General features: G+C 41.0%; 1 protein-coding gene across 5 annotated transcripts; it reads right to left on the reverse strand.

Annotated features, from left to right (window-relative positions):
- Window positions 1–3,451: 3,451 nt before the first annotated feature.
- ERICH2 (glutamate rich 2) lies at window positions 3,452–26,620 on the reverse strand. Of its 5 annotated transcripts, XM_053359898.1 has the most exons (14): window positions 26,466–26,620; window positions 26,301–26,349; window positions 21,198–21,231; window positions 18,626–18,662; window positions 15,844–15,877; window positions 15,568–15,616; window positions 14,131–14,167; window positions 13,305–13,388; window positions 11,708–11,790; window positions 9,246–9,338; window positions 6,513–6,703; window positions 5,317–5,374; window positions 4,055–4,126; window positions 3,452–3,664 (listed from the first exon to the last, which is right to left on the reverse strand). In XM_053359898.1, exons 1-14 carry the CDS (start codon window positions 26,471–26,473, stop codon window positions 3,540–3,542), a joined length of 954 nt encoding a protein of 317 aa, XP_053215873.1. In that variant the 5' UTR covers window positions 26,474–26,620; the 3' UTR covers window positions 3,452–3,539. The 5 variants fall into 5 exon arrangements, with proteins under 5 accessions (XP_053215873.1, XP_053215879.1, XP_053215900.1 ...); XM_053359904.1 differs by lacking the exon at window positions 26,301–26,349 and having other exon boundaries at window positions 26,466–26,619; XM_053359925.1 differs by lacking the exon at window positions 21,198–21,231 and having other exon boundaries at window positions 26,466–26,618.

The raw sequence follows: 26,620 nt of genomic DNA on the forward strand, positions 1-26,620 counted from the left end.
GCACACAACAATTACTGATTGGAGTAGCGATAACCTTCTGACCCTGCCTATTTACACTGAAGCAAGGGTTGAGAATAGCAATTGCTGGCATATTGAAATAAATGAACATATGGATCTTGCACGTATGGGCTCCATATGGTCAAAAGGTTCCAGGTGACTGTAGCAACTTATCTGTTCCAACAGCCACTACATGCACCTGTTGGAAAAACCTTCCCAGCCCTCTCTCACCAATGCTACCTGCCTGTTTATCCATCCAGTGGTAAGACCTTGCAACACCACAGAATAACAGGTATCATTGAAGCTGCACCAAATGCAGCAACTTCCAGGTTCCTCTCTCCTGTTCCTTTTTAAAAATATAATTATGTTGGATTTCTATTCCACCTTTTCTCCAAGAAGCTCAAGACAGAACATTCGGTATCCCTCCTTGCCCTCCCCTCACAACAATTCTGTGAGGTAGGTTAATCCAGTAGCAGTGGTGTCCAAACTTTTTTCAAAGAGGGCCAGATTTGATGAAGTGTTTTTTTTAGGATTGAGGATGTTGAACTTTTAAAAATGATTTTAAAGTTGTTGAGCTTTTTTTGGGGGGGGGGGGAATGAAGTTGTTAAGGGCAAGGCAGTGTTCCTCACTTGTTTTTCTGATGCCAAATGTCCTCGCTGTTTCTGCAAGATGAGAGAGGCGCAGGGAACTCAGCAGCGGATGTGCAGAATGGGGGAGCCCATCTCTGCTCCCACCCTGCACTGAGCTCCCAGACAACTTGCCCCTCACCTCTCTTGGTAATTCACAGTGGCTTAATTCATCTATGCATTTATTCACCATTCTGTTTGTTTAACACGGTATCTCTCTTGGCTATCAAGATGCCACAACTTAGAATTGGTACACATGTTCTCCAGGGACAAGTCTACATTTCAAGTTCAGTACAATCCCAATTCTAACCCCCAAGGATCCTTTAAGTAGTATGGGGGCTTACCTTAAGTATTGCAGCGAGGAAAGGAAACTGGAGTCCAACCTGCCCCACTTTCCCTGAGAAATGTTTCGGAGTCCCTACTTGTATTACAGGAGGAGGAGGACGAATAAATATTTTAAATTCACTTTTTACTCAAGAAGAAAGTAATAGTCTGGGCCTAATATTTCCTCATACAGTTGAGCTCTCTGGACATTTAGCACCTGTATGGAGGGAACAAGCATTCCCTCTGGGAGTTGCTAGAAATATTTGTTACCTGTGTAAAAATACACTGAGCACAATGACATTTATTTCCTTAACAAGTATGAACAATACTAATAAGCAGCACCTACAGAATTCTAAAAGAACAGCACGGTTGAGAAATTTTAGTTTTATGTAACTATAGGAACTTTCCTGGTGGATTTGTGATGTTTCAAGAAAAATGCTCCACAAACATCAAAGAATTACAGGACACTTCACCAGGCTTCCAGATCCCATGCTGATCTTACAGCCATAGAAGTAAAAATAGACCTTTTTATTTGAAAACTACCTCTGGCACAACGGTAATGCAAAGAACGCCATGCCAGTTTAAAAGTGCCAATCTCAGAGCTGACATTAAGTACCCTTATGTTTTAAATCTGAACATTCTTTTTCTAAAATTAAGGACACATTTATAACATGATGGCAGTTGAAAAACTTGTACAGTGGTACCTCGGCTTAAGTACTTAATTCGTTCCGGAGGTCCGTTCTTAACCTGAAACTGTTCTTAACCTGAAGCACCACTTTAGCTAATGGGGCCTCCCACTGCTGCTGCGCCGCCGGAGCCCGATTTCTGTTCTTATGCTGAAGCAAAGTTCTTAACCTGAGGTACTATTTCTGGGTTAGCGGAGTCTGTAACCTGAAGCGTATGTAACCTGAAGCGTATGTAACCCGAGGTACCACTGTAAATTAGATGGTTCCTTACCTGTGCATGGTGCTGCTCCTGTAGGCAAGTCCGATCTGTGGCCTGATGAAATTTCTACATTGGCAATTTGGCAATCATGAGTGCACTGGGATCACACTGTCCCAGAAGACCAGGCCTATAATCTAGAGTTTCCTCCTAGCTTTCAAGCTGCCACTGCTATACAACAACATATAAAGCTCTTACAGGCTGAGAAATGGAACGTCCAATTGGAATTGAAGAATGGGCTAAGAACAGACCTGCTTCAGAATTATTGTACCCAACCTATCTAGGGAAGGGAGGAAAAAAGAAAAACAAATCTACCAAAATTACGCTGTGGTTTATCAGTGCCTTAAGAAACAGATTATATTATATAGCATTGTATGCAGAGCACCCCTACACTGAGATAGGAAGAGGACTCATTTAATGATAATAAATCAGCCTTCCTCAAACTTGGCCCTCCAGATGTTTTTGGTCTACAACCCCCATGATCCCTAGCTAGCAGGACCAGTGGTCAGGGATGATGGGGACTGTAGTCTCAAAACTTCTGGAGGGCCGAGTTTGAGGAAGCCTGCAATAGACAATGTCTGGAAAGAGATGTGCTTTTGGTGTTACTCTGATCAAAATCTTGATAGCGACTCCTTCACAGATAAAATAACAACTTTCTATTGGTATAATTTTGCTGCTTGATTAATTGGGGTAATATAACACAGAGAGAGAGAGAAAGAGAGAGAGAGAGAACCAACTGAAGTTTGCAGCTCCATTTGTTACTCAAGGAAATACATTGCCTCGTTGATAGAAAACCTCAAATACAGACATGCCCCAGGAAAACTGCTGAAAAATAATGTGATAATGGATACTGCAGTGTCCTGGAGTTCTCATAACTTCTTGAAATTGTTGCATACAAATGCCAAATATCTACCCCTCTGTCAGCACTGCTTTTACAAATGCCAGTGCTTTAAGAGAGTAGGGCAGAGAGGGAAGAGGGCAGAAATGAGAGTAAGAGGATAGGTGCTGAGCTGAGTCGTTAAGAGACGTAGAAATTGCAGCAAAAAGTTGCACCTGGCACCCTCAGGGGTATCCCATTTACTTGAATGTAATGCACACAGTTTTTGCCCAAATTATGTCACAGAAATTAGGGTGCACCTTAGATTTGATGGCGCATTAGATTCGATTGCAAGCTTGAAAAACACTGCTGACATAAGAAAATACTTTTTTGGTTTCAAAGTTTTGAAAACTGAGGTGCACATTAGATTTGATGGTGCAATAGATTTGCATGAATACAGTACTTTCAACACCAATAAACCTCCGGTCCTGTATGCCAATACACTATGTTAGTCTTGTAACAAGAAGGGGTGTGTTCAGCTAGCCCTGAAGCTTAGGCTACTAGAATCAACAGAACGGAACACTTTTTATGTTAGTCCCTGGAGCTTTTCACCTCACAAATTGCTCATCAGTGACAAAACTTTCAGGAGTTGCCTATGGCCAATAACAATAACAGCTTGATGGAAACAGGGGAGCACTGATAGCAAGGTTAAGCATGAGAAAAAAAAGTATTTTTGGGGTAGGATTCTTCTAATTAATCCAGCTCATTTTAATATGTGCATTTCAAAGAAAAGATGATTAAGAACACACTCGTTTGTGGTATCTTCAAATTTCTAAGCATCTTTATCAGAATCTCCAGAACTGGCTTCACTTTCAGTGTCGCTTTTATCTGTATTGCTATCTTCTTCACTGCTCTCTTCACCGGTTTCTTCATCTTCTTTAGCAGCACGTTCGCTTTCTAACATGGAAATATAAGAGATACAAAGGTAAGTCACTCTTGCAACTCCTTTTTCGGGGAATAATCTGTGCATTTCCTGGCTTGCATCATGGGCTCCCATCTTCCTTCCTCCCTTCTCTTTTGGGGACAGGCATCAGCCACAGCCCTTCTGCATGATTCCCATGTTACTTGCTAGTGGTGCTGCTTTCCTTGAATCCAGGAAGTGTTTATATCTTAAGGGAAGAAGAAATGCACAGGGACCTCTTGGAATGACTTCTTTCAATAGTGCCCAAAGGAGCACAGGGACAGATTCCTTGGCTGGATCGACACTAATCTGTAAAAACGCTCAACAAACATAATATAGTTCTCAATTGTATAATAGTATCCAGTATTTACAGTTTTAGCACTTACCCAATACTAGTTTTTTCTCAATAAGTGGAAGAAACTGCAGGGCCTCAGGGTTTTCTGGTTCATATATCAGAACTGGAATTTGATAAGGAGAAGACATTATTGATATCTATAGGATGAAATAGAAAATAGGACTCTATAATAATAGCTCATCCTACTTCATAGAAGTGCAAATATATTTCTCATAAAAGTACGTCCGATTCAACAACAAACTCTGATCTGGAAGCACCCTAGAAATTACTTGCCAGTATGTTTCATCAAGGCAAACCAGATGACAACATGAAATATACAAAAGCATTTCTCTCTTTTCCAGAATCATGAATATGACATGCAAAGTGGGAGTTAACTCTTTCCTCTCCTTGCCACAGGAGAGGGCAAACAGTTTGCGGGTGGCAATTTTCATCAAGTCTGTGGTGAAGAGGAGGGGGGTTTAAAAACCACTTCCCCATGTGGCATGGTCATAATCTTCATCAGAGCCCCCGTGCTGCTATTAACTTTTTTATATATAAAAATGAGAATAATGTACCTCATGCTATTATCTAGTTTGGCAAGTTACCATTCTGTTCATTTATACAGGAAGTGGTTGAAACAGGAAAACAGAAGGAACAAATTCTCCTCTGTGACTTTCACTTTTGATTCATCATGCTTATTCAGTATTTAAACTTCTTACATGCTCAGTCCAAACATTCTTGTTATGCGTGTTTATTTATTTGGAGTGCTTACTTTGAGACTCCTCCCCCCAAAAAAAGAATTCCTGTGGATGCAGAAAGACAATCATATCTAGAGAGAGAGTATCATAGCCACAGGTTCTTGATCTCTCTATTGCAAACCATTCCAGAAAGAATCCAGGAGACTGCAAGTCATTGAGTAGTGTGGCAATTTCAGAACTTGCTCCTACATAAACACCAGTCCAAAATATATCAACAGAATAACGTACTGTCGGCTGGTGGGCTTAATGAGGCCTGGAGTGGGTCCCAATTTGGCCCGCGAGGCCATCTCTCCATACCGCACTCACCTCATCCAACATCATGAGGCCGCAAGTGAACAATTATGCCTTAAAGTGTGTTCGTGGTTGTTCCTTGCCAAGCAAGGCATCCGCCAGGGCTTATGAACAACACTATGGAGTTCTTGACTGTGACTGTCAAAATGGGCTTCAAGTTGGAGAAGGTTCCCCACCACTGTACTAAATGAAATGTCACAACTTAGGAAACAGATTTGGAGAAACAATGCAGGTCAGGAAAAAAAAACCCCATTGCAGAACTTACTCATCTGACAAAGCTTTTTTGCAAGGCTGTATTTCTGCTCCATTATTGCCTTCAGAAACTATAAAGAAAATGTAAAAGTATGCAGATTAATACAAATACGAGCCAATATGACTCAACTTGCACTCAAGTTAACTCAAGGGTGTTGATCCTGCGATGCAAAGTCCAGTTTGAACAGCTTCAGCATGACAACTTTTTCACACTGAGGACACATGATGCACGACACTTTGTCACGTAGATCCATTCCTCCATGCATCGTATGTCATTACTAACTCATCTGCAGTGACCTAAAGCATCACAAAGACTGTGCATATTGCAGATGATCTATATCAGTGGTAGGCAACCTAAGGCCCGGAGGCCGGATGCAGCCCAATCGCCTTCTAAATCCGGCCAGCGGACAGTCTGGGAATCAGCGTGTTTTTACATGAGTAGAATGTGTCCTTTGATTTAAAATGCATCTCTGGGTTATTTGTGGGGCCTGCCTGGTGTTTTTACATGAGTAGAATGTGTGCTTTTATTTAAAATGCATCTCTGGGTTATTTGTGGGGCATAGGAATTCGTTCATTCCCCCCCCAAAATATGGTCCAGCCCACCACATGGTCTGAGGGACGGTGGACCGGCCCCCTGCTGAAAAAGTTTGCTGACCCCTGATCTACAAGCATCAATGTAGCACTGGGAAGGAAGAGTCTCTTATGTTCTAGGCTGTTTTCTTCCAGAGGCTACTTATCTAGAGTGGTAAGTACAGTCATACCTCAGAAGTCAAACGGAATCCGCTCCAGAAGTCTGTTCAACTTCCAAAACATTCGGAAACCAAGGAAACTCCTGCAGCCAATCGGAAGCTGTGGAACCCGCGGCAAACGTTTGGGTTCCAAAGATGCACTTCCGGGTTTGCGGTGTTCAGGAGCCAAAACGTTTGATTCGCAAGGCATTCAACTTCCAAGGTACGACTCTCATTTCTTATTCCCTTTTATTTAACCAAAAAACCCCCATTGTAGATGTATTAACTGTAGTCATGCTTATTATGCTCTGTTAAGAATCAGTCTTGTATGCATCTAACCTCTTTTTCAATTATCTAGATTTTAAATAATATTTTGGTCAATGTTTATCACATGGAGAAGTATTCAAAACTTTACTGGTCCTGTAGGAAAGGCTAGTTTTGCCAGAACATCTGTTTACTTAATTGGGGGGGGGGGAATTACCTCTCCCATTAACTGTAGCGGTGCAATTCTCTTTTCAACTTCACAGTCACTTTGTTCATTATTTTCGTCCTCTGAACTCTCTGGCAGCTTCTTGTCGGCATTTTCTTTAGCTATACCTTCCCTTTGCTTCTCAGTACTGACCTCATCGTTGGGTAGCTTTTCAACAACTGCGGAATTTTTCATCTTTTCATCTACACAAAAAAATTGTATTAGAGATGAAGAGGCATTAATAAACATTTCTGTAAGCAAAACTGTGACCAATTAGATTACCTTTCCCAAAATTTTCAGGGGAAAAACCAGAGGGTCTTGAGACATCTTAGTGACTAACTAATTCATTCTAGCATAAGTATTCATGGTTTAGCATCCCCTTTATGAGATGTTAGTCTTTAAGGAGCCATAAGGCTACTTTCTAAATGACTACTATTTCTCTGTATCCTGTGTTAAATAATATTTCAACATAGATATGATTAGTAGAATAAAGGGAGTGTGAACAGACAATGAAACCCCCAGGGTACGATCTAGTACCTCAGTTGCAGCAGTCTACCTACTGATCCACACCTGCTTTCAGTAGGACAACCACAATAATTAAGGAGTTGAAACCACTACGAGGAAAAACTAGTGTGTTTGGGGTTATTTGGCTTAGAAAACGACAACTGAGGCGTATATGATAGAGGTTTATAAATTTATTCATTGTGTGGAAAGTGTATATAAAGAGATTTTTTTCCTCCTCCATCCCCCCCACCCGTATTTTGTCATCTTATCAATATTAAATGGCAGTAGATTCAGAACAGACAAAATAACTTTTATACATAACACCACTTAAATTCAATCCAGGATGTGTACCCCATTAATCCTTTTTAGATGCCTAGTAGTGATATAATCCACATAATCTCTATACAACTGCCCTGAGCCCCCTGGGTATAGGGTGGTATATCAAACAAACAAACAAACAAAACAACTTTCCTCCTTTCTAGACAGCTCTGCCAAACTTGTACTGCTATCTCTTCCTCCAGTCTTGATCATGAAATTCACATACCAAGTATCTTTGGTTCCATTGCTTTGCTACACCTCTGCCAGCCTAGTCAGTCCTCACATGACACTCCCAAATTTTAAAATCCACATGAGCCTGGACTTTTATTTAGCAGGATTAGATGAGTCACGACATCACATACAATTTATGACATGAGAGTTAGCTCACAAAGAAGTAATCGAAGGCAGCAAAAAGGGCTATACGCATTGAGCAACTGCACCTTAAATGTCAGAATTTCCTTAAAGGAAGGAAAAACACACCACTTGCAACAGTTTACCTGTCAGCTATTGATAATGATTATAAAAAAAGAAATAAAGGTACCGTGAAACTGAAAGATGGTGGCCCAATTCATGTATCCCCATAAGTGGCAGACACCCATCTTAGAGAAGGCAATCTGCTCCCTTTCTCACATACTCAAAAGAAGAAGAGTTTGGATTTGATATCCCGCTTTATCACTACCCTAAGGAGTCTCAAAGCGGCTAACATTCTCCTTTCCCTTCCTCCCCCACAACAAACACTCTGTGAGGTGAGTGGGGCTGAGAGACTTCAGAAAAGTGCGACTGGCCCAAGGTCACCCAGCAGCTGCATGTGGAGGAGTGGGGAAGCGAACCCGGTTCACCAGATTACGAGTCTACCACTCTTAACCACTACACCACACTGGCTCACTGCTTCTTTTAAGATAAAGCTCTTTGTAACATGTATTAAGCTTCCCTTTGTTTATGTCTGTAATTAATAACAACAATAACCAGAACTATGAAAGTTGAGGTGAGCAATGCCTCTATATTGATTTAATCTAGCTGTGATGCTACAAGAACAGCTCCAAAAATAGCAATGTTGCTATGGGCAGACCAGAATCTCTCCCCCCATACCATAATATCTGGGGGGGAAATCTTTCCTACAGACCATACTGAGATCAGCAGAGGGTGCCTTCTTGGGAGTTCCTCAGCCCCCAGAGGCTTGTGGGGAGGGTGACAGCCCGGGGAGAGGGCATTCTCTGTGGCGGCCCCTGAGTTGTGGAACTCCCTCCCCACAGAGGTGCATCTGACACCTTCACTGAACAGCTTCTGTCAAATGCTGGAGATCCATCTCTTTATCCTGACTTTTGACCCCTGAGGTGTATATTTTTAGGACCCACCTTATTTTTGTGATTGTAAGTTGTTTAAACTGCTTTTAATATTGGGTTTTTAACGCTGTAACCCACCATGGGACTTTGGGGTGAAGTGCACGTCATTAATAAAAACATTCTTGTGTAGACAAGCCTACCCAGATGCTTAGGAAGTAAATTTTATCTACTTTAGTATTTTAACTTTTGTATGTTTTAAAGTACTGTTGTGGATTTTTCTTGATTTTGCTGTTTCACCTTTCGTAAACTGCTTGAAGTTTTTTTATGGTCCAGCAGTGTATAAATTTTATGAAAAACAAACAAACAACAATATAACAAGACTACATTTTGGGCTAAAGCATACTTTAGTAAGGAGATCAGCACCAATAAAGACAAGGTTGTATTCCTTAGTAGTAGTACCTTTCACTGACGCTTACACTATATCCATGAGGTTCGAATTAAGATGAAACACACAAATTAATGGCATCTATCAATCAAGAAAATACCTTTTTGATATTATGCTTAACTAAATCTAGACATAATTTATAGCCAAGGAAGCTGAAAGAGATTAATAAATAAAATATATTTTGTTTGAACCAACCATTGACTTCCAATTCTGTCTTCACCTCAGTTATCTTAGTTTCGTGATTCAGCCTCTGTAAATCAGTTTCTAATTGTTGATCATTATGAATTTCTGGGAGAAGAGAAAGCAGAAGTAAGAGATAAAATGCACCGCAATTCAACAGCAACAATCTTTCCCCCCTCAAATTTATGTCTTTAGGGTAGAGAAATCCACACTATTTCATATTTCAACAACATGTTTGATAGTCTAATGAAGCTAGCATATAGTAACAGAAATGTATTTTTCCCTGCCAAGAAAAAAGTGCACAATGTCAGCTCATATTGAATTCAACTCAGAAACTACAATGTCCATACAGTCCTCATCTTCCTTCATTGAGGTCCAGCGCCAAGGACTTTCTGGCGGTTCCCTCACTGCGAGAAGCAAAGTTACAGGGAACCAGGAAGAGGGCCTTCTCGGTAGTGGCACCCGCCCTGTGGAACGCCCTCCCACCAGATGTCAAAGAGAAAAACAACTACCAGACTTTTAGAAGACATCTGAAGGCAGCCCTGTTTAAGGAAGCTTTTAATGTTTGACAGGACTACTGTATTTTAATATTTTGTTGGAAGCTGCCCAGAGTGGCTGGGGAAACCCAGCCAGATGGACGGGGTATAAATAATAAATAAATAAATAAATAAATAAATAAATAAATTATTATTATTATTTTATTATTATTATTATTATTATTATTATTATTATTATTATTATTATTATAGAAGCACTTGTTGAACTGCATGCTACAATCTATAGGCAATTAGCCTATTATAGTCTGTAAAAAAATCAATCTATAAAAATATAGAATAATTCATACTAGATATTGTAATATGGGTGTCTCAAAGCAAATTAATCATTGAATACTTAGCAGGTATGAAAACTAACTTATGAAGGAAGTGAAAGGAAAGGTAAAGGACCCCTGGATGGTTAAGTCCAGTCAAAGGCGACTATGGGGTTGCGGTGTTCATCTCACTTTTCAGGCCGAGAGAGATGACAATTGTCCACAGACAGATTCCAGGTCATGTTGCCAGCAGGACTAAAACGGTTCTGGCACAATAGGACACCGTGACAGAAGCCAGAGCACATGGAAACACCATTTACCTTCCCGCCACAGCGGTATCTACTTGCACTGACACACTTTTGAACCGTTAGGTTGGCAGGAGCTGGGACAGAGCAACGGGATCTCACCCCGTTGTGGGGATTCGATCCGCCAACCTTCCGAACGGCAAGCCCAAGAGGCTCAGTGGTTTAGACCACAGCGCCACCAGCATCCTACTCCTGCTCTGATGTGCGCAGAGCTTCAGTAAAGGCCAGGGTACATAGAATAGTGCTCTCACACTCTCTGCAGAGATTATTAGGACACCGACACGCTTCAAAATGCTTCTTGGGAGCATCACTGCCACTGGGATATGGCCTATCAATGCAGGTAGAGAGAACACAAAATAAATGGAACTACAAAATAAATGATGACAAAGAAAAGACAGTTGGCGAGGATTCCCTCTTGATACAGAAAGCACACAGAATGCTTTTTTGCTCACGTAGATACCACTTTATCAAGATGAATCATGTTCAGCAAAGGTACTTTCAAGTGTGAAGGGGTCATAGCTCAGTGATAAAGCACATGCTTTGCATTCTGAAAATCCCAGGCTTGATACTAAGCGAATACAGGAAAGGTGGGAAAGACTCTTGACAAACCATGGGAAGCAGCTACAAATCACTGCCCTAGATGAGCCAGTGGTTTGACTTGGGGCCCTTCTAGATATCTTTTCTATGGTGCACTTATTATGATTTGTGCTTATGGTGGTTTTAGGGCAATTATACACTATTTATCTTTTAATAATGTTTGCACCTGCAAAGGCTACCGGGTGGTATGCTGCTTTTGTTTCTAATCTGTGCACCTCCTGTAACTTCCTGCTGAAACCCTGCAACTTTACCTAACACAATTTTTCCTGGGTTGCTGTTTCTCGTCCCACTTTAGCTGCATTACAGTGCAAGACTGCCCTTCCAGATGGTAGTAATGTGATGACATTAGGGAGGCATCACAGAACAACTAATAAGGCAGAGTGATTTATGGACAGCCCAGTCTAACTCTACCACTGATGCATTATTGTTGCATTACTGAAGAATACCATGGCTGATGACATTGAAAGCCACTGAGAGGTCGAGGAGAATTTACAAGGACACATTTCCTTTGTCTCTCTTCTGACAGAAGTCATCATGACCAAAGCAGTTTCGATGGCAAAACTGGGCCTAACCCCCAACTGAAATGGATCTAGAAAATCAGTATTCTTAAACAGTGCTTGGATCTGGTCTGCACATGGCTGAGGGATAATTTGAACTCTACTCTCCTAGTTTGCAGTCTAGTAACACAGAACTGCATAGGTTATATATATATATATATATATATATATATATATATATATATATAACATATGCAACATAAATCTCACCTGTCTCTTCTTCTATGCGGTCAGGCAATATTACACTCATCTTTGGATTTTTATTTCTTGCAATTCTTTTTAAAGTATTCCCCCTAAATATTGCGAGTGTTATCCAAGAGGAGACAAAAAAAGAAATCACACATTTTTGAGACTACAGAGATAATATGCTTTCAGGTACTGTATTTTTCGCTCTATAAGACACACCAGACCACAAGACGCACCTAGTTTTTGGAGGAGGAAAACAAGAAAAAAAATATTCTGAATCTCAGAAGCCAGAACAGCAAGAGGGATCGCTGCACAGTGAAAGCAGCAATCCCTCTTGCTGTTCTGGCTTCTGGGATAGCTGCGCAGCCTGCATTCGCTCCATAAGACGCACACACATTTCCCCTTACTTTTTAGGAGGGAAAAAGGGAGCAAAAAATATGGTATATGCCAGGTTCAATACAGCTGGAGTGGTATCCAGTAAAAATAGTTATCTGAAAACAAAATTAGACTTGATGTTAAAGGCATCATTTTCATTTAATATCCATGTTTTTAAAATGCAAATAATAGCTATTAGGCGGGCTGATAATTACTGGAATCACAGGAAGTAGGGGCGGGACTTCCCTCCTGTTGCAATCTTGAGATTGAAAAACCACCCTTTTGAAGCTATTTGCATTTCCTCTTAATGCAAATAGCAGCTCCAGAAGGATGCTTTTTGAAATAAATAGGGACTACAGTGGTGAGGCAAGGGTTAAACTCCTTTTCCTTGCCTGCAGTGGTCTCTTATAAGCATCAACTCCCGCAGCTGTAATTTGCATTTTTAAAAGTGTGCGCTTTAGATACAAAAATGAATTTAACATCATATCTAATTTGGTACTGAGCTGCCTGATTCTTATGCCAGTGCAAGCATGCAAATGATTCCCTGTGCAGAGAACAAGCTCAAGTTACTTGGAGTTCCACAAATGCTAGAGACCGCCTCATTCTCTTCTATGCTGAAACAATCCTAAACGATTCAGAAAAAACAACTGAGACAGTTTGATGGCAAGCAAACCTTTACCCAGCCATATGGAGCTCCTGCATAAATGGCATAACCTCTTTGTTATGACTTTTCAACTTAGCCTGCCTTCCCAATATTCTCTTTCAACTTTATCTGTTGCTCATCTGCTGCCAATTAATCTTGAGTGACAGGAACGAATTTCATATTTCCCAGTGGCTGACTGCAGGCTGCTGCACATGTTACATTTGCCATGGAGAGACCTCCAAAAATTTTGTGACAGATTCCTGCCTATAACATTTGCAAGCACATCCCATGCAGAACACCACCATCAATGTACGTCACCAATCGCTACAGACGATCAGGGTGCAAAAGCCCTCAGTATGGCAACTGAGTTTTGTGCTTCTAAATGCCACAGCTGGAGCAGGAATAATTCACCATGTGTGTGTGTGTTTTGGCAGCACCCCATGAGGAGTAAAATAACAAAGACCAAGCCACACTTTCTTCCACACATGCCTCAAGAACGTGTTGGGATCTACAATAGGACAGTGGTTACTTGTTTGAAAAAGCTTGTCAGCAATTTCTTCTCATAATGAAATTAATTAAGAACGCAAATGAAGTGAGACTTACTTTTCTACGGATTTAGCTGCACGTAACAAGATCTGCTTTGATGGAGTGTAAGGCCTGCTTATAGATTCATTTCCACATCCCTTGCTGCCTTGGTTTAAAAAAATAATAAAGGAAGGAAGGAAAAGAACCATCACAAAAAAGTTTTGACATCAACTGCAGAATAATAATTCCTCTAAAATGCAGATTCTAACCAACTGCTGCAGCCTTTTATTTATTTATTCTTTTCTTGTATTCAAGTACATTTTGAGAAGCCAAGATCAAGGGCTGATTTTGAATTAGGAGCAAGTCAAATAAGAGTATGTGCATAAAATAAATGATTCAAGCTGGGGAGCAATCAATACAACTTCTTCTAAAAACTTATTTTAAAACATGCAGCACTATAGAGCAAGGATATGTTATTACAGAACCTCAGCTTATTTAACAGTGAAACTCAAACTGAAAGAATTTGATTCAGCTAGCCAACAATAATCAGTATTGGACTGCATCATCTGGAATACCCTCTTAATATTTGATATTTGGGTCGCAATCACAAGTATACTTATTTGGAAAGAAAGCCTAACTTAAGTGAGAGTAATGATAGTACCTATCTATTGATATATACATCCATGTTGACAATCAAAAGGTTAAAGTAGAAATATATGTATTTCTAGTTCCTTAAATATAAGAGAGGTTGGAAACCCATGTATACTTACTTTGAAGTAAGCCCCACTGACATAAGTGAGTAAACATGCAAAGGATTGTGTAATCTATGACAAATAATTGCACTATCTTTCTCTGACTGGTTAAGAAGGCCGATCCTATACAAGCTGCACAACAAAGATCTTACCGTGGAATTGTTTGAACGTGTTCAAGGACTACTTCTTCTAAAAACAAAATAAATTGAAATATTTGGTTCAACTGATGCACATTCAGATTATCCCCTCCCCCCAAAAATATATAGAACAATAATTTTAAAATTTAACTAAGCAATAAATGTAATATAGTTTATCAATTTACAACATCTCTTTGAGAAAGTGGTTTTGTTCTAGCCTGTTTCCCCCCACTGCAAGGCAAATTTTCCTCAAAAAAAAAAAAAAATCACATGGAAAACCCTCAATTTTTGCTCATTAGCCCAATTCTGATTAAAAGACCATTGGCTAAGGGCTTCCAGTCACTGCTGGGGCTGACCAACATACAACAGTTGGAATGAATAGGTTAGACTTAATATTTATTTGGGGGAAAGGAATAAGGGCCAAATTAGATGTGATCTTAATTGAATGAATATAATTAGTGTGCAGACATTTTAAAAATGTAAAAAAAAAGCAGCAGCAGCAGGCCCCCTGAACAGAATTGGGATGCTAAGCAACATGGGTGACTACGTAAGGAGGGAGGCATTTTAGGGGAAAGGGTTTTTTTTTGGTGGGGGGAGGAACATAGTTCTTTCTCCCCACCTACCTGATTCTATCGTAGCCCCACATGGTTATTTACTTACAAAATGTATGTGATAACAGTGTTCACATGACTAACATAATATCTAGACACAGATCAGGCAACAGAAGTGGCACACAGGTCAGGAAGCAACTGATGTTCCAACCACCATTGCTCACCTGTGACCCAGTTTCTGTGCCGGCTTCTGTGTCTCTGATGCCCACAGACCTTAAAAAGTGCTGCAAACTGGAGCAGGAGGGCAGAGAGAAGAAAGTAAGGATTCTATTCTAGAGCAAAGCCATGTACCAGGAAGAGTAGAAACAGCCACAAAGTTCTCCAAGGCGTTATTTTATGTAAATGTGGCGCCCGCCCTGTGGAATGCCCTCCCATCAGATGTCAAAGAGATAAATAATTACCTGACATTCAGAAGACATCTTAAGGCAGCCCTGTTCAGGGAAGTTTTTAATATGTAACGCTGTACTGTTTTTAACACTGATTGGGAGCCGCCCAGAGTGGCTGGGGAAACTCAGCCAGATGGGCGGGGTATAAATAATAAATTATTATTATTATTATTAGTAAGCAGCATTGGGGATTATCTAATTAATGAAATTAGATAAATCAACCAAATAATTTACTAATGCTTACAGAAGAATGCTTTCTATTCTTTAACTGGCAATTTGTTTTGACATATAAATAAAGCCTAGCTTTGTCCCTGGTTTTAATTATTATTTTCTAAACTACTAGCACCTTTGTACCTACATCCAGAATTCTAAGAACGCCACCCCCCGCCCCCGCAGTGCGGTTTGAAAGCAGTGGTTAAAAATCAGTGCAGTTTTGAAAAGCTCAGCAGATTTACCTTTTGGACCAAACACATGTAACCTTCCATTTTGTCTGTTCTTCTGTTCCTGCAATAAAGGCAAAAGTAAGAACCAACCACAAGACCTGCCTTCACTGTGATTTCTCTGACTACTGAGAATTCCCATAAGTTGCAATAAAACACTGAAACACAGATATGACTCTTGATCAGTACAATCAACTGATTAAAACCAAAACACCAAGAAACCATTAAATATCAATATATCAATTCCTTTTAAAGATAAACATATATCAAATTTGAAATAAAAACTTTTACCTTCATTACATCAGTCCTTCCTAAGCCACTATGCCTATATAAGACAATAAGACGAGTTGCATATATAAGGAGCAGATTATTCAAGATGATATAATGCTTAAAAATCAGCTTGAATCCTAGCCTACTTCTCATATTTGACATAATAGAGTATAAGAATTCATCACAACCAAAGCATTGTAGACTAGTCCAGTAAGTGTTGTTACACTACAGAACACCATGCTACCTTATTTGTTTTCTGCTCTTTTTTTGAGTATTTCTGACCATGAGATCACAACCACCAGTTCATTAAGCTTTTTGAAATCACATTTCTTAAAGTCCAAGATACGTATCTGTCAGGGAACTGACATCAGAGATCAACTGAGAGGGGAGTTGCTCCGAGGATGCAGGGGAGGGAACCAGCAAGGAGAGAGGGAGAGCTTCCGCTGGGGAAGGAAACCAAGGTGACACCAGGAAGAAAGGGGAGGCTGAGAGTACTTCGGAGGGAAGGCTCCGAGACTCTTCCAGTGAGATCAGTGGGGAGAGCGCAGGACCTCCGCTTGGCACGCCTACTCTGCGCAGAAGGCTTCCGCGCAGAGAAGCTAGGCGGAGACTGGCGGTCAAGGAATTTTTATGTTGGAAGAAGTTCAGGAAACGCCCACTGACGGATTCTGCCAGTGATTAAGACAGTCGCGTAGCAAGGCGCTGTCAAACCAGGGAAAGTTTGAGCTATATAACCTGTTTGGAGCAGTTTGGAGTTTTACGCATGAGCAACACCATTTCCCATTACAGTATCCACTACACTCAGCTTTCCTTTTCCTATATATACAGTGAATCCCAAGAGGACGTGATCTCTTCCTCCTGTGGTTCCCACTATTTCCACCTCTGCCTAAACGAACTCCTAGGGCATGTATCACCCATAAAATGGCCTTACTTGATGCCCTAAGTATTCAGGCAGGATGATAATGGGAAAAGGCAGTCTCTTGGGTAAACATGCCCAAGGCTGTTAAGGGCTTTATACACCAATAGCAAAACCTTAAACTTGGCCAGTAGCTAACTGACAGCCAGTGCAAATCCCTAAACAGCCATGTTACATGCTGCCAGGTAGGTTGCTCTGAATAGCAGCTTCGTCACAGCATTCTGCACCAGCCTGTAGTTTGTGGACCAGCTTTATAGGTCTACACAGAGCATGATGGAACAATCCAACCCTGAGGTTATCATTGTATGGACCTCTGTGGCCAAGCTATCCCTGTCCAAAGACGGTTATGATTGGCACACCAGCTAAAGCTGCTCTGAGCTACTGAGGCTGTTTGGGTCTCTAGTGACAAATATGGATCCTGGCTCACCCATAAGCTACGAATGTGGTTCTTCAGGAAGGAATGAGACCCTGTTCAGAACAGGCAACTGACCTTCACAGCTTTTCATTTAAAATAGTTTGTACACGTGCTACAGTATTTTCATGTAACATGCACTCCGGTCTTTCAGCTGTAAGAATACTTCCATGTACGTAAGTTCCATTCGATCAGTTGGATTTAGGCTGTGCACACGACCATCTCCACTGCACTGCCCCACTAGGTTTTGAATCCGTGCACACATGGAATTAGCAACAATCTAGAATGTTTCTTGTAAAAATACTGCGCTTTCATGCAATTCATCGCAAGCTAGCTTCATTCCAATTTGAGAATGGTAGCAATACTGAAAGTGTAGTGCAACCCAGGTGAGCACATTTGAGGCTGTGAGTTGGGGCTGGTTCTACATGTCTGATGTCAGTATGGGTAGGGTGAGTTAGAGAAGTCTCTTTCCTCTGACAAATCCTCTTTACCTGAACTTTATTTTAATTTAAGAGTTTTATTTTATCTCTCCCTGTGTGTAAAACATACCTACTCATTAAAAATAGATACCCACTTCAACAGTATTTTCGAACTACCCTGTAGTAAAGACCGCAATGAATTTTCTGGCACTTTAGATTAATAGCATGATCCTAACCATGCCTGCTCAGACTTAGTGAATTCAGTTGGGCTTACTCTCAAGTAGGAGGGGTTAGGTTTGCTACCTTAAGATGTACTCCTACCCCTGCTTGAGAGTAAGCCTCATTGAACTAAATGAGGAGTACTTTTGAGTAGTTGTGTACAAGGCTCCACCATCAGGCTGATTTCTTAAGCTTCTACACTTAATTTGGAAGTAGGCTGCATGAGGATGATTTGTAGGGGGACAGGGTTGAAGGGAGGAAAGCTTCATGACTAGGAGTTAAGGGTGGGTGGAGGGGTGGAGAAGTCAGTCAGCTGAAGACATCCCTCCCCCATCTCTGCCCACTGGTGTGGATGCACAGGGGGTGATGTGGAAACAAATCAAAGAGTAGTGATGCTCACAATGATGTGTAAATTTGAACTGAACTGAAATATACATCATACACAAACACAAAACCCCCGACTTCATTTAAGCTGGCAATGTGTACATGGCCTTATTTTCAACTTGTAGAGATGGTCAGGAGGACAGAGCTGCTAGTGTCTTATAAAAGAATGCAAGGAAAGAAGAGACCAAAATATCCTAGGACAGGCTTCCTCAAACTAGGCCCTCCAGATGTTTTGAGACTACAATTCCCATCATCTCTGATCACTGGTTCGGCTAGCTAGGGATCATGGGAGTTGTAGGCCAAAAACACCTGGAGGGCCAAGTTTGAGGAAGCCTGTCCTAGGATATGCATGTAAAGCCACCACCTTGCTGAAACTGGGAAGGTTGGGGTGTGATCACAAATTCTCAGAGGGATAAACTGAACAATGGCAAGAACCCATCTTCCTTTCCTTACCTTGGCAAAGGCAAACGTGTTTCTAGGACAAATCCATCTAAAACAAAAAGTTTGAGTGTATTTTGCATGATCTCCATAAACCAAATCTGCATGTTTTCAATGTATAAATTCAGCATGAATTAAATTGATAAACTTTTGATAAACATTAAATTGATAAACTTTTGAGATGCATTTAATTTAAAAAAAATTCTTAGGAGACATATTGTTTCCCTCCCCTACAAGTTTTTATCAAAATGCTCTCCCCGTACTCTCATGCTCCATGTCATGGATCTCTTTACAGGTACACACATCCTTTACATTCAACGCTACTCCTCTTCCCTTCCTCTTTGGTCTATTCCTTTTGAATAAGTTATATCCCTCAATTACTACATTGCAGTCCTGTATCTCATCCCACCAGTTTTCAGTAATGCCAGAGCTCGTTTATCTTGTTTATTCCCCATGCCCTATGCATTAGTATAGAGAAAACGGGAACAAGTCATTCCCTCAAGCTGCTTCCTTCTTGGGTTTTTTTCCTGCCCATAAGCAGGTTCCTGTACACCAATAAAGTTATTATCCCCAGTACTTGGTGTCCCCCATGCTCTGAAATATTGTCTCCTTCCCCCTCAGGATTCAGTTTAAAGCTCTCCTGATAAAGTTTGTGAGATTCCTAACACATTTTTGCCAACTGCTGTCAGGTGCAACCCATCTCTTGCCAGAAGTCCTTCTTCAGGGAAGTGGAGACCATGATCCAGGAAGCCAAATCTTTCCCAATGACACCATCTGTGCAGTCAGTCATTTACTTCCAGTATTTTTCTTTCTCTTCCTGGGCCATGACCTTCGACAGGAAGGCATGATGAAATAACCACTTGTGCCACAGGATCCTTTCAGCTTCCCACCCAGAGTCACATAGTCCCTTGCAACACATTGAAGACTGTGTCTGCCAGCATCATTTTGTATCCACATGGATCAAAAGAAAGATCTTGATGAGAGTTGGCAGCCTCTCTGTCACATGCTGAATCTTTGCACCTAGAATAGGGATGTCCAACCGTTCGACTGCGATCAACAGGTTGATCCCTGGTTGATAGCAGCCGATCGCGGGCTCATATTCCTCTGCGGGGGGGAAAGAGCATCTGGTCCCGCCCTCTCGCTCTGTCCTTCATTTGCGCATGATTACAAGAATGGAAGAAGGAGTTACCGCTGTCGTAATTACTACTTGTTTAGCAATTTATGGCGTGCGCCCCCTAAAAAGCCCAACAACTTTGGCTTGATGTCCCTGACCTAGAAGAAAGCACACCTCCTGGGACATTCTATCAGGTCCACACATCACTATCTCTGTCCCCCTCAGAAGAAAGTCACCGACCACCACCACACCTCTCTTCCTCCTTTGGGAAGTGGCAGAAATTCTTCTATCCACTGCACCTTTTGCAGTCACCTCTGTGCTCTCTGAGGCCTATGACTGATGTCCCTGTTCCTCTGACCCAGAATCAATGTCCAAGGGTAGGAACTGGAATTAACTGTGAAGCTCCAAAGGCACAGTATGGTTCCTGACAGCCCTGCTTCTATGTTTTATGTTCTTCCAAGTGTTTGCCTCCTGATGAGGGGTGGGGGATATGCACAATTAAGCCACATTTTTTTACCTCCTCTTCTCTTCTAAACTTTGCCATCCTTGCTACAGCTTAACTAATACTGTATATCCATGCCTACCATAGAAGTATAAATCTTTTATTTGTTACAATTTGTGTCCTAAGACTAACAGTACCCCGTGGCTAAAAACTAATTTGGGAAACTATGTATATAAACCCTGGCTACATTACATTTCAATATATGGAAGTGACTTGGATGGAGGGGGAATTTCTGTGATTTAAAACACAACACAGGATGTGCGGCTCTTATTTAAGAGAAGGACGATGAAACATTTGCTGTGCACATGTTTTCACTAAGTAGCACAACTCTCCACAGAACAGGAATAGCAATTTCACAATTCACAGGTGAAAATGGGCACATTCACGCCAATAACTTCTATTAGAATGCAATCCTCTACATGTGTACTCAAAAGTAAGGCCCATTGAGTTAAACAAGGTTTGTTTCCAAGGCAATGGCTATCCAGTTGCAGTCTGCTATGGTTCTATACACACTTCTGTAAGTAAGCACCATTTAACTCAAAGCTGTGTACTCAGCCCCATTTGCTCTGCATGCACAGCACTCCCATCACTGGTTTGGAAAGTGGTGTGCACATGGTGTTATCCACATATCTATCTTGTCATTTCTTATGAAATACTGCATTTTGATGCATCCCCCCTCCAACCCAGCTTTGATCTGAATTGAGAAAAGTAATGACACAGCTGCTTTTTAAGCTGGTAATGTGTACACAGCCTTAATGGGTCTTACTTCCAAGTGGACAAGTATAAGGTTGCACTCTTAGCTCTGAAATATCAATAAAACCATTAAGAACAAAAAAAAACCTTTTAAGAATTCTTATGACTTTTTTTTAAAGGAAAAATGCTTAAAGGGAAGAAGGTAGGGTTTGTTTGTTTTTTTAGAATATAAGGAGCTATAAGAAAGTACTTTCAAATGCATTGTTTAATGCAAATACCTTCAGGAGCAATCACTTCCATCATTCCAGAAACCTAAAAAGGTGTAGAGGAAAGATTCCAAATGGCATTTTAAAGAAGCTTACTAGGAGCAAATAAGATGACTATATTATATACAATGCAGTATGGCCTGCAAAAGAGGCCCCAGAAAGTTTCCAAACACTGTTTCTTAGTTGACTTTTTACTGAAACTATGTAGGGAGCATTCACAAAAGGGAGAAATATATAAAAAGACACACCAAAGTACACTAGTGGCCAAAATTGTGGAAACCTTTTGAAAAAAAAAGTGTATTTCTGAGCTTTGTTGGCTCAGAACACCTGATTGGCTCTCTAAACACTCATGCTCTTTGGCTACATTCAAATGAAGGAAAGCTACTACAGAAGGAAAGCTACTACATATCAACCTAAGCAAGTTGTGCTTCATTTTTCTGGTTATTTGGCTATAACTTTTGATAGAATACAGATAACTGAACAAATGTTGTTGCCTTACATTCTCATTTAAATTATCTTTCTATTGATATATCATTTTATGGTATTACTAAAAAAAAAGGGGGGGGTTATGTGCCATCAAACCTCGGAAATACACTTTTCCCAAAAGGTTTACACAATTTTGGCCACTAGTGTAGTGATGAATGCCTTTCTCTGCAAATTGTGAGTTCTTCAGGTATCAAAAAGACCTGACTCCTAATCTCCTCCCCACCCCCAGCCACATGGTTGTTAACAACACCTTGCATCTGAAACAATATTATATTTTTTGTTTCTAAATGTGAATTGGGGAGTGTTGGAAATTTGGGTTCAACTCAGCATGCAGAAGAAGGGTTTGGCATGGTTTAAGACAGAAAGGGTTAGGGACCTCCAGATTTCCTGAGCTCCCTTCTTCTCTTTTGACGTTACATTTAGACTGATATTCTCAGTTTGTGCTCTGTTTTACAACTTCCTGTTACTTTCACTTCTCTCTTAGACCTCAAAATGAGATATCATGCTGGAACCATCCTCCAAGGGAAAAAGGAGTCACCACAGCTGCCTTGTTCTACTACAGACTAGTTAGACTAGAATTAGGAACTCTTCTATCCAAGTACGTATTTCATACCATAAAGTCCTTTTTTATTTTTCTTACCTACAAGCATCACTCTGTGTGTGATTGCAACTGGTAAAGTCTGCTAGATTCACTCCCTTAACACTGCCTTACTCAGCATACTAAAAGAGTTTCAACAGACAGTTGGAACCAAATAATTTCAGTATAGAATATATACCAATTTTTAAGATAAAAATGTGAAAAAATGTAACTGATGCTGAAGTGCTGACAGTACACTTACTCTAGACAGATAATTACTGGTTGAACAGAAAAAGACATAAGAATATGGAATACATGTCATCCTAACGTCAAATGATTTCAGTTAAAATCCTTGGTTTTATCTTTGACTTCCTTCCTTCCTTGACACACAATTTAGGCCATCACAATACCAGGTCAATTCTCTCTTTACAGCATTACAAAAACATAGTCCTTTCTATCTGCCTCTTTGACAGAACACTGAGTCACATCAAGCTGGCAATATATTTTTTTGCCTTGACTACTACAATTTTCTCCTCTTTGGTCTTTCATTATCTCACTTTGGCCCTCTGCTTCTATCAATCGCTCTGCTTTCAAAATCATTTTGTTCATCAGACCATGGAAAGTCTTTCCTGAAATTCCAACACTGGCTGCCTTGCATGCTCCAGGATTGTGCACAAGTTTCTTGTCCTTACCTTCAAATTCCTAAATTTCAACAGCTTTATCATTTTTAAGAGAGAGAAAGAATCATAACCAGAAATGGCCTACTTGTTCAGCATTGTAGGCTGCCATGGAAACACAAGTGACAGACAGTTGTTAATTTCCATATTTAATTTCCATATAATTAACATAGCTAGCATAAAGTGTGGGTGAACATAGCAGCAACTAGGCTGTAATGTATGTTGCACTTCTTCAATAATGCAATTTGTGCCATTTCTAGTGTGAAAGTGTTTGCTTATGCCAGGGGTAGGCAACCTAAGGCCCGTGTGCCGGATACGGCCCCAATCGCCTTCTCAATCTGGCCCGCTGACGGTCTGGGAATCAGCATGTTTTTATGTGAGTAGAAAGTGTGCTTTTATTTAAAATGCATCTCTGTGTTATTTGTAGGGCCTGCCTGGTGTTTTTACATGACTAGAATGTGTGCTTTTATTTAAAATGTATCTCTGGGTTATTTGTGGGACATAGGAATTCATTCATTTCCCCCCAAAATATATAGTCCGGCCCACCACATGGTCTGAGGGACGGTGGACCGGCCCACGGATGAAAAAGGTTGCTGACCCCTGGCTTAAGCAAAGAAAATATGATTGATCACCTATATCCCAACTTTTGTGTGTGTGTGTGTGTGTGTGTGTATCTGATATATAACAGATATATTGGAAACCTCAAACAGCAATAATGCTTAATATTCTATTTAAAACATAGGGAAATAATTCTGCACAGCTTTTAAAGGGTAAAACTTATGTGTGATAAGGTAAAATGTTTACATCTAAAACAATGGAAGAGAAAAACATTTACTTTTGATGTATGGCTCCACTGATATATCTGCTTTGCGAATGTATACTATGCAGCGCTCTATGTATGCTATGTGAATGTATACTATGTAGCACTCATCTAAGCACCTCAATTAAGGTATAGCATGTAACTGCAGAGGCATAATTTTTGTAGTAACAGCCGAAACAGCTTTTGTGAATGCTTCCTCTCTGGGGAATTAGCATATATTCAGGGAAAGATAATTCTAGGATCCACTTAGTGTCACATTGCTCTGCATGGGTCAGGATGTTCTTCAGGAAATCAGACTCCACTTTGCATTCAAAGTAGAAGTAACCTCATTAATAGTTTGGATTTGATATCCCACTTTATCACTACCCGAAGGAGTCTCAAAGCGGCTAACATTCTCCTTTCTCTTCCTCCCCCACAACAAACACTCTGTGAGGTGAGTGGGGCTGAGAGACTTCAGAGAAGTGTGACTGGCCGAAGGTCACCCAGCAGCTGCATGTGGAGGAGCGGAGACGCAAACCCGGTTCACCAGATTACGAGTCTATCGCTCTTAACCACTACACCACACTGACCTTCCCCAGCTCTATTGTCACATCAACAGGTAAGCCATAAAATCAGAACTCTTGGCTGTAAGTCTTCCTCTCTCAGTACAGTGTGTTCAGATTTAAATTTGTGTAGTATATAATACGGTGCCCATCACGTGTGCAACAGCTGTTATTTCTACAGGACACTAGAGCCTCTGCTAATCATCATATACATAATCTGAAATCCATTTAAGTTGGCAAACTGAATTCAGCAAGCCTGGCTTGATTTCAAATGGGAACAAGCCAACTTAACTGCTTTGTAGATCATAACCAACCTTTGATTAATGACTCATGCGGCCCCACAGCCAACATTTGAATAGGGTGGGGGAGAATGCGAAACAGGCACCACTAAGGGTATTCTGCTATGGAATAGTATGCAAGTCTAGTAAATCAATAAATGTGTATATGCTTAATATCACCACAAACATATCACTTCCTTTTGACTGCAGAAGGTTTGGCCATTATCCCTAAGTCCTGGATTCCAAATCCATAACCACTAACAGAATTTCCACGCAGCCCCCCTCAGCATACACAACTAATTAAGTCTGTTTTTCAATCTCAAATATTAAAATGAATGAGATTGTGAAGAGATTATTTCCCATTACCACCCTCAACTGTCAAATAAACTGATTTTATTAGCAATTGTGTAGAAAACTAAAAAAAATAAGATGTGTTAGTGGTACCAAGCCTTCACTGGAGCTAGAGTTGCAGCTGCCCACACCCAGGGGTGCCTATTCTGGAATAAAAACAACAATATATGTATATGCCACCCATTTGACTGGGTTGCTGCAGCCACTCTGGGCAGCTCCCAACAAAAAAATAGTAAAAACACAATACAACATTACACACTAAAAGCTTCCCTGGACAGGGGAGTTTTACACACCAGATCCACTAGACCAGCCTTTCTCAACCTTGGGTCCCCAGGCTTTGTTGGACCGCCGCTCCCACCACCCCTGCCTGCTGTCCTGTCTGGCTAGGGGTGATGGGATTTGTAGTCCAACAATATCAGGGAGCCCAACGCTGAGAAAGGCTGCACTAGACATCTCAATGTTTCTTTTGTTCATCACTTGCAGGGCTGCTGTGCTTCTAACAGGGAGAACGTGAACAGGTGGCAGGAAGATCTCCTCAGCATGGCGGTGCTCCCAGCAGAGAGGACTTGCTGAATTTATGCTGCTTGTTGCTACAATAATTAAAAAACACAGCGTTTTCCTTGGCGGTGGCGGTGCAGCAGCAGCCATTTCCCTCGCTGAATTGCATTGTTGTTGTTATCAATAATTTGTTGTTGTTGTTACAATAATTAAAAACACGGCATTTTCCTTGCATAGCCGTCAATTTTTCCTTAAGGGAAATTACCTTATTCTGAATAGGATTCCTCGCAAGAAAAGGGAAAAGTTGACAGCTATGTTTCCTTGGCGGCGTTGGTGCAGCAGCAGCCATTTCCCCCACTGAATTGCATTGTCGTTGTTGTCAAGAATTTGTTGTTGTTGTTGTTGTTATTGCTACAATAATTAAAAACAGGGCGGGTTTCCCCAGCCCTGTTTAGGGAAGCTTTTAATGTTTAATAGGTTACTGTATTTTAGTATTTGTTGGAAGCCACCCAGAGTGGCTGGGGAAACCCAGCCAGATGGGCGGGGTATAAATAATAAATTATTATTATTATTATTGTTGTTGTTGTTGTTATTATTATTATTAACAACATGGCGTTTTCTTTGGCGGTGGTGGTGCAGCAGCAGCCAGCTTTACCACTGAATTGCATTGTCGTTGTTGTCAAGAATTTGTCGTTGTTGTTGCTGCTACAATAACTAAAAACACAGCATTTTCCTTGGTGGTGGTGGTACAGTAGCCAGCTTTCCCACTGAACTGCATTGTCGTCGTTGTCAATTATTATTATTACTACTATTATTGCAGCTTTTATAAAGGGCTACAGGTTAAAAAGGAAGGGCACCTTTAATTACGTGGGGTGGGGTCTCCTACCTTGGGGGCTGTCGGCCTGGGTATCCCCTGGCCCAAGACAATATTAAACCTAGATAGGGGGCGGAGGGAAGAAGAAGGAGAGGGTTAGACTCTAGAGCCGCGCTGCGCCATATCCTCGAAACCCCCTCGACGCAAATAAAAAAAGCAGTGCTGGTGCTAGGCTACCTGTTCATGGCGCGGCCGAGCTACCTGGGCTCATTCAACTGACTGGGGCAACGCAAAGGACGCTCCACTGCCAGCGCCGACGGAGCGCCCACAGGCCGCAGGCAGGCCGCGACGTCACCATAGCAACGCGCAGCAAGCGCCGCTTTGTCAAGCCT

Source organism: Podarcis raffonei, chromosome 1, assembly GCF_027172205.1.
Source record: "Podarcis raffonei isolate rPodRaf1 chromosome 1, rPodRaf1.pri, whole genome shotgun sequence".
Lineage (NCBI taxonomy): Eukaryota > Metazoa > Chordata > Lepidosauria > Squamata > Lacertidae > Podarcis > Podarcis raffonei.

Excerpts from the sequence above, each read along its gene's own strand:
- ERICH2 (XM_053359898.1), bottom strand. Across the intron at positions 21,232-26,300 it reads CCAGGCCGACAGCCCCCAAG|GTTTCTGGAATGATGGAAGT; the intron begins GTAGGAGACCCC and ends ACACCTTTTTAG. Across the intron at positions 15,617-15,843 it reads GAAGGACTGATGTAATGAAG|GAACAGAAGAACAGACAAAA; the intron begins GTAAAAGTTTTT and ends CCTTTATTGCAG.